An 8,431-nucleotide genomic window follows, 5' to 3' on the forward strand; every position below is an offset into this window, starting at 1 on the left:
AGACCCACGTCTGCCACTAAGGAATATGTAAAGACACACTGTGGGACCCCATTTTCTCCGGTGCAAAATTAGGGCCTCTTACTGAGCTTGAAAGTATGTGCGTTGATCCAAGACAGTCGATGAGTTTAGCTTTGTATTTTGTGTGTGAAAACACATTCCGCGAGGCAGAAAAAATACCAACTTCGTGAAACTGTGCAACAGTGGAGCCAGAGTGGGCACAGATGCTTCTCCTTTGGGATGCTTCAGAATCAGCGGGCCACACCCTGGGCATCCCCTAGGAGAACGCATCTTAATCTGTTGAGGTGGGACTTTCCGATTTTTTTCTTTTTTGAGAATTTATGTGGGGTCAAGGATCTGAGGCACAGTTCTAGAAGGGACCTAGTTAGGTTCTTTATCCATAGCTAAAGGGCTTGGAGTCCATCCCAGGATGGTTGGAGCTTTTCACCACCCGGGCTCACTCGCAGGCAGCGGAGGCGCAGGGTGACCAGGCCCGTTGGCCACTCAGCCCCGTGCTTCCCGCCCGGGCGGGAACCGTGTTCTAAGCAGAAAGGAGGCCCCTGACTGAGGAAACTGATGGCAACGAGCGCGTCGCTTCCCAGGGATGTTTTCAGCCCCCAGATGCACCGACTTGGTCCCCGTCTGCAGAGAGGGCCCGGCCGGGGGACCAGAAAGGCCCCAGGCGCTGGCGCAGAGACCAGGCCAGGCGGGGACGGGGGCGCGCTGTGGGCTTCTCCCCACCCCACTGCCCGCCGCGGCCTGGAGGGTTTTCAGCGGGGTGGGAGGGAACTGCGGCCGTTTAAAGGCGCCGACGGGGCGGGTCGGCGGCGGCTGTGGGGGGCCAACACGGGTTTCCTTGAAAAGGCGCCCACCGAGCCCCGGCCCCACAGCGGCAGCTCCAGGCGGGACTGGCAGGTGTCACAGGACGTTTCCCAAACAAACAGACCCCTGGCCACACCCCGCATCCCGCAGCCCCCGCGTCGGTCGAGGGTCACTCGGGTGCCCCTCGGCCTGGTGTTTGCGCAGCTGGGGCCGGGTGCCTTTGCCCGGGATGGGAGCTCTGGGGCGGGGGGAGGAGAGAGGAGCGGGCGGGGGAGGGGTGGGCGGGGGGAGGGGGCGGGAGGAGGGGTAGACAGGAGGAGGGGGTGGGAGGAAGGGTGGGCGGGGAGAGGGGGTGGGAGGAGGGGTGGGCGGGGGGAGGGGCACAACCCTGCCCTTGGCAGATGGGGCGCGGCCAGGCCTGGGGGCCTGGGCACTGTGAGCCCCGAGCCCTCCTCCCGTGCCTCCGAGGAATGCAGGTTTTTGGGCAGTTGCTGGAAGGAGCTGTTGGGCTCGAGAGGTGCCACGGCCACCGCGACGCTGCTGCCTGAGGCCAGGATCCTGCAGCCGGACCGAGCAGCCCCTCCGAAGGCCGCCATGCCTGCCGCGACGTGCGGTTCCGCGGAATTCCAGCTTCCCCTGAACTAAAAGCAGCTGTGCAGCTTTCTGTGTTCACTGAGAAAACGGGAGCTGCGCCGTAGCCTTTCCTTCTGGGCTGCCTCCGGCCCAGCACCGATAAACCGAAACTCCCCAGGGCTGGGTGTGTGAAGGAGGGACAAGGAGGGGACGACAGCCCAGGACCCTCCAATCCCCCCGCCCCGCTGGCCCAGTGTGATTGTCCTGGTCATGGGATACTGAGCTTGGAACTGGTCATGAAATAGGGGTGCAAAACTCATGCGACTCTGACAACCCTTACAGTCCCTGGGGAAACAAAGAAGGGGACCAGAAGCTAGGAGGGGACAGCATTCTACCAGACTCCAGGGTGTTCATTAGCAAGGAAGGATTTATTTTTTCTTTTGAGGGCAGGGCGGAACAGCTGTGATTTTTGGAACACTACCTTTGTCTTTCACTTTGCTGTTTGTGTGTTAACACGAATAAATCAGAAGCGACTTTAAATCTCCCTTTGCAGGACTGTCTTCACGTATCAGTGCGGAAAAGAAAACAGTGGTTTTACAAAAAAGATATTACAGTAGGCTGCACTTTTCCTCTGTGGGTGAGGCACACTGTGGGAGAGACATGGTCCCCTGGAACCAGAGGTGGGAAGGACAGAGCTGGCTGACTCCCTGCTCTCCCGCAACAACATGTTGAGGTCTCATCATTTCTACCCAGGGCACCCATCGCCCCCTGCCCCTAGTTGCTGGTCTGTTTCAGGTTTATTTTGGGGTCTGATTATTGGCCCTGTGGGTGCAAAGGTCTACCTCTTGCCATAATTCAACCCTATTATTATCACTCTTTATGACTACTAAGTAGATGTAATCCAAATCAGTCGACTCATCATCTGTTAACCGGACTTAGGGAAGATTGTTTCTCTCCCATTCCTGCCAAAAGAGAGCATCCTGAAATAAACACCACTCTCCTTCCCCACCTCATTATATGTAGAGCTCAAATCATCCTCCTGTCATGGGTAAGATGGCACCTACCCAAGAATGGCAGCCATGGCAATGAGGCCTGTTTCTAGTCTCTGCATTTCCCACAGTTTGTATTACTCTCTAGAATTTTGCAATCCATGCATTGTTAAAACAGTATTGCCTAGGAACCTACTGAAGAACAGGTGTTCACCACTGATGAAAATCCTCCCTTACATTTGTAATATGGGAAACTGGCTCTCCCTCTCTCCAGGTGGCATTTTCTCTTCAGACTGCGATTGAAACAGGCAGGACACTGCCACCGCTTCAAGTGAAATCTTTACAAGTGAAATCTTTACAGGGAAGAGTGAAAAAAATACTACCCATTGGTTCACACCCAACTGAAATTACACATTCCTTAAAAGGTGGATGGTTTTGACAAAAACACTGTGACATTTAAATTGCTCTTGAAATTGCCCTGAAGGAACCTTTGATGTGTTAAGATAGTTTTATGACAAAATTAAGTTTTCAACTTTTTGAGCCCCAAATCAGAACCAATTTACCTGAAAATATCTATTTGACTCTAGGCTTAAGAGCTCAACTTGCCTGCTGAAGGATTCTTGGGGGAGAGAGGGACACTTCCCCCTCATTTGTTCTGGAAACGCTTAGGTGACTAATTAGAGGAGTAATTGGTCTTCAAGTTTTAAAAAGCCCATGAATGGAAGTTCTATCTGGAAATTTGTTTAGCACTGTATCTCATAAGGAAATGTGCAAGCCCATTCTATAATACCTTTATCGAATTATTCAGGAAAATACTTTGATCTCCAAAGGAAGTTTCTTGAGACTGAAACCTGAGTCCATTTTTTGGGGGGAGGGGGGACAGACATAAAAATCTCTCCACTTCCAACCCATCACCACAATGTGTTAAGTCAGTTGTGAGTTTTATTAAAAAATAAGCACTATGCTTGGGTTTCATAAAATTTATACATGAATATGTACAGACACACAAATAAAATAATATTAAAAATAAAAATCACACTTGCTTTCAAGTGGCAGTGGTCCTGGCACCCCACATACATAATCAACTTTTTCTTTAAAGAAATTGCTTGGCCCAAGGAGACCACAGTTAGAGAACCACTAATAAAGCTGTAGCCCGTTGCCTGCAACATTTTCAATTCAGGTTTCAAAAATATATAAATAATTTAATTACAAAACCCAACTTTTTTTTTTTTTTTCTCTTTTGGCACAGTGAAGCATTGGTCAATAGCAAGAAATGACTGAAGAGTCTCTGACGTGTCTCTCACACTCAGTCATACCTGGAAACGCCACATACGTACACGGATGAGGGCTCAGAAACCCCAAACAGTAGTCATATCATTTATAGTGTGGAAAGGTTCCCTGATGCACTTAGAGGGGAAGGGAGGGACATAAATCAGTGGAAGGTGCGACAAAAACAGTAGGAATAAGAGGAAGCCTGGGCGTTAAAGAAAGACAAAAAAAGTCCTTATGAAGGGAAGGAGGGGCAGGCTTCGCAAAGAAACTGACACAAGAATTGCTTTGGTCCTCTGTAAAGTTATAAAAGACAAAGGAAAATATCCTGGACTAAGTTCAAATACTCCTGTCAAAATGCTTTAGCTTTAAGGCACGTTTGATGGAGATTTTTAAAATTCATTTTTCTCTGGATTGAAAGTGCAAAGTCCGCGGGCCCGCGTTCCCGCCTCCCCGACGGCGCGCACTCGGCGTTCCCGAGCCCCGCGGCGCGGCTCAGGCTAGGAGCGTCTCTACCGGGTACGGCAGGTGCGGGCCCGGGCGGCGGACCGAGGCCGCCTGCAGGGCCGCGGGCAGCCGCAGGGGGCAGTACAGGTGCGCGCCGCCGGCCGCCGGGCCTCGGAGTGGCTTGGCGGGGGCGGCGGCCGAGAGGGGCGCGAGCAGGAGGGGCGGCGCGGCCGGCGGCACCTCGGCCCCGCGCGCGCCCAGCAGCGCCGGCTCGCCCGCGCCGTACGCGCACAGCGGCAGCAGGGCCCTGCCGGGCGCCGCGGGGAGGAGCGCGGGGAACGCGGGCAGCGGCGGGCAGGGCGCAGCGCCCCACTGATGCGGTGTCCCGGGGGCCGTGTCCCTGAGGCGGCGGCTGCGGAAGGGCTTGCTGAGGATGCTGTCGATGGCGAAGGAGCTGGAGAACTTGCGCGCGGGGCTGGCGCGCTCCTCCCGGCGGGCGGGCGAGCGCGTGCGGGGCGAGGCCGGGGCGGCCGGCGCGGGCGGCGGGGCGGCGGGGAGGCCCGGGGCCTCCTCGGGCCGCAGCCCGGGCGCGGGGGCCGGCGCGCGGTGGCTGAGGCGCTTGCGGCGGCGGCGGAAGACCCCGTCGGCGAAGGTGTACTCGCTGTTGGGGTTGAGCATCCAGTAGTTGTCCTTGCCCCAGGGCCGCGAGGGGTCGCGCAGCACCTTGACGAAGCAGTCGTTGAGCGAGAGGTTGTGGCGCACGGAGTTGCGCCACCCCGTGTAGCTGCCGCGGAAAAAGGGGAACTTGCCCATGAGGTACTCGTTGATCTCCGCCAGCGTCAAGCGCCCGCCCGCCGAGTCGCGGATGGCCATGGCGATGAGCGCGATGTACGAGTAGGGGGGCTTGGGCCGCCGCGTGTACGGCTTGCTGCGTGCGCCCTCGCCGCTCCCCGCGCCGCCCGCGCCTGGCCCCGCCGCCCCGGCCTCCGCGCCCTCGGCCACCACCGCTGCAGCCGCTGCTGCCGGGACCTCCTCCTCCGCGCCTGGCCCGCCGCCCGCGCTCTGTTCGCCGTCGCCCGGCGGATCTCTGGCGCCGCCGCCCGCGGCCGGGCTGTTGGCCGCGCAGTCCCCATCCGAGCCCAGGGAGTCGTCTCCCGCCGCCGACAGCGGGGACGGCGCGTCGCTGCCGCCCGCACCCTCCAGGTCACTGCCCGGCTTGTCCCCGTGGGCCGCGCGAGGGGCGAACACCTCCAACTTCATGCCCGCGCACCCAGTCCCTCCCCGGCGTCGTACCCTCTTCTTTCGCGCAGTCTAGGGAAGCTGGTGCCAGGGAAGGGGATGGCGATCCGGGGCCGGGGATCTTCGCCTTTTTCTCCCAGGAGCTCTACCCTGGTCTTCCGAGACAGTCACTTTTCCGGAGTCCTCTTCCGCTGGGCTTTTTCTTTGGAGGGGCTGTGAGTGTTGGATGGACTAAGGGGCGGAGAGGGAGGAGTTGGGTGGGTGTCGCCTTCGGTTCGAGGTTGAGACTTTGGGGTGAGTGTGTGCAGGGGCCGCGGTTCCACCCTCGGGGGCCCGGGCGCGCCCGGCTTAGAAGGCTTTCCTGCCGGAGAGAAGCAGCGTGCGCATCTGCTGCTGGTTGAAGCGCCCAGGAGGGGTTCTGCACTGGCGGTCCCAGGTCCCGTGCGGGCGTCTTCGGGGCACGGAAATGGTGCCGGACGATGTACGTGCCGCCGTGGGGGAGGGTCCGGCGCCTTCAGCCTTGAGCACGCGCGGAGGCGAGTCCCCGAGGCCGCTGCGCCCGCAGCCGCCTTCCCGCCCCCAGCCTCGGGGGCAGCATCTCCCCGCTGGCCTGCCGCGGCTGCGTCTCGCCTCCACCTTCGGGCCGGCCCAATATAACCCTGCGGCGGCTCCGCGGGGGCGGGGCCTGGGCGCGGACTGCAAGGGGTGGGGGAACGAGGTGGCCGAGGTGGCGGCGGCTCTCCAGCTCCCCACTGGGTGCGCACCAGGCGGAGGCCACACTGCAGCGCGGCGGCAAAGTCGCTGGCGCAGGTTGTTTGTTTTGGGTTTGCGGGCCCCGCCTTCCTCCTCCCGCCAATGGGGAGCGCGCGCGCCGCTGTGGGTTTGCGCGTGTCTGTGAGTATGCGTGTGTGCGCGCGCGGGGCCGCCCCGCCCGCCGGCTCCTCTGCTGAGGTGTGGACCCCAGCCCCGGGCAGCCCGCGAGGGCTCCCTGCGCCCTGGAGTTCGGTGACGCAATTTAGGCGAGTGTGCCTGGTTGGGGGGACACGCCACGGTTCCCCCAGGGGGACACCTGAAGGGGCTGGGTCCAGGGGAGCAGGGACTTTGCTCGGGCCTAAGCTGCATGCGGCCTATGTGCTTCTGTAGTAGTGAAAATCGTGCTAATTACGAAAGCAAACTCCTGTCGTCACTGCAGAGGTGCTGAACAGAAAGTGCACAGGACACTTTGCAGTGACCTCTTTCGGGAGCCTTGTCCTATCAGCTCCTTTCAAGGACCATCTTGTCTTTTCCTCTTGTTTTAATGAATACACTCTTGGGCTTGAAATTGTATGCGCCTTTTTGGATGACCTTGACTCTTGCTCACTAAATGGGCTCCGACTTTCACTTTTGTCTTACTTTACCTTTTTCTTTACCTGGCTGGTGGCTCCTGGGGGAGGACAGCAGCGTCCTCCTCTTCCCCTGGGGCGGCTGTGTCTGGCGCAGGGTGCCGGGCTCTGCCTGCACTTGTGTCCCTGCGGAAGCCTCAGACGCCGCCGAGCTCAGGCGCTTGGTTCCCGGGATCTGACAGTCAACAGGAACGACGGGGAGGGCGCGTTCCCGTGGGCGGGGGCAAGAACGCAACCGGGTCACGGCCGTTTCTTTCCAAGATTCCATTGGGACTTGTGCTGTGACCTCACTGGCACCAGTGTCGGACCATCTCGAAAGGGGGGACCGTTCCCCACCCCAGGGCGCCCGGGGCGTGATCCCCGCGCGGCGTCATTAGTCCAGGGAGCGGGCGCCCCGGCCCCGGGAAGGTGCACTTCCAGCCCGCTGCCCTGCCACGCCGAGTTTCCTCCTTTTTCCTGCCTTTGTTGCACAAAAAGCGACGGAGCCGCGAGTAGGTGGGAGCTCACCTTTGATGTTTATTTTATTACTTTCCACCATTTGTGTTGAAAACGTACACAATCCTCTCTTATCTTTATTCAGGGAGTTTTGAAGGCATTCACAATGGGGCGGGCAACATGACAGCTTCATCCACAGCTCTGTTATTTTTGTACTTGGGGAAGGATCGCGTTCCGAGATTAGACTGACTGTATTAAGTATGCGCTTCGGGAGCCACATGGGGAATGGCTTCTTTCTGGAGGGGTCTCCTCAGCTCTAGCCTTGGAGTTGATGGTTCCCTAGACCTGGAGAGGGAAGTGGGATGGGACTATATATATATATATATCCAGGTAAAGAGGCTTGGATTTGGCCAGGGATAAAAGGCATTCGTAATGAATGTTATTCTCTCTTGAACGCTGGGGTTGGGCAGGGCAGGAGGGCACATGACTATTTGATGGGAAAGGTAAACCCAAGGAGGGTTGAGGTGGGACCTGTGGTCCCTACAAAGTCCAAGGGAGGCCTCTTTGAGACTCCAGGGCTAAGGCGTCCTGCCACCAAGAAATGTTGGTCGCCGCCAGGGACGGTGTCTCACCCCACCTCCATGTCCCACTTTCCCCCTTTCTTACCCAACCTCCTCCCCTCCCCAGCTGCAGGGGACCCTCTCCTTACCCTGATCTCATTTGGGGAAAGGACCTGCCCCACTTATTATGCCTACCCTGTGGGCTGCTGTCTGCAAGTTTGGAGCCTGAAAAGGTTGGAGGAAAGGGGGTGAGGTGGAGGTGGGTGAATTCTCAGCTGGAAACTTTTTTCTGTTTTTAGAGTGACTTAGGCAATGCGCAGGTGAGAGGTTGCTTGCAGCCACCTAAGTGGACTTTGAGAAGGAAGACGGCATGGCAGGCCGTGGACCACCTGGATAGGATTAAAACAAAACAAAACCAAAGCAAACAAACAAACCGTACCTCAGCGAGAATGGAAGCTCCACGAGAGCAGGGTTTTCTTTCTTTTTTTCTTCACGGCTGCATTCCCCTGTCCTTGCCACATGAATGTGCCATTTGCTGAGGATAAAATGATCGTCTTCTGTTAAAATCACAAATAAAACTGCTTTTTTCGTTTGTGGTTGATGTCAGTATCCATTTTAGCTGTTGTTTTAACAGCCGGGAAATCATTCACCTTTTGCGGCTATCAGAGAAACCGGGAATGTATGGAGAAGGGCATGTCTGTCCACAGCACCCTCAAGG

At 57.6% G+C, this 8,431-nt stretch overlaps 1 protein-coding gene across 1 annotated transcript; it reads right to left on the reverse strand.

Moving 5' to 3' along the window:
• Window positions 1-1,819: 1,819 nt before the first annotated feature.
• On the reverse strand, window positions 1,820-5,964 carry FOXQ1 (forkhead box Q1). Its single transcript, XM_045390443.3, has one exon. It carries the CDS (start codon window positions 5,355-5,357, stop codon window positions 4,146-4,148), a length of 1,212 nt encoding a protein of 403 aa, XP_045246378.2. The 5' UTR covers window positions 5,358-5,964; the 3' UTR covers window positions 1,820-4,145.
• Window positions 5,965-8,431: the final 2,467 nt, after the last annotated feature.

The sequence above is a fragment of the Macaca fascicularis genome, chromosome 4 (assembly GCF_037993035.2).
Source record: "Macaca fascicularis isolate 582-1 chromosome 4, T2T-MFA8v1.1".
Taxonomy (NCBI): Eukaryota; Metazoa; Chordata; class Mammalia; order Primates; family Cercopithecidae; genus Macaca; species Macaca fascicularis.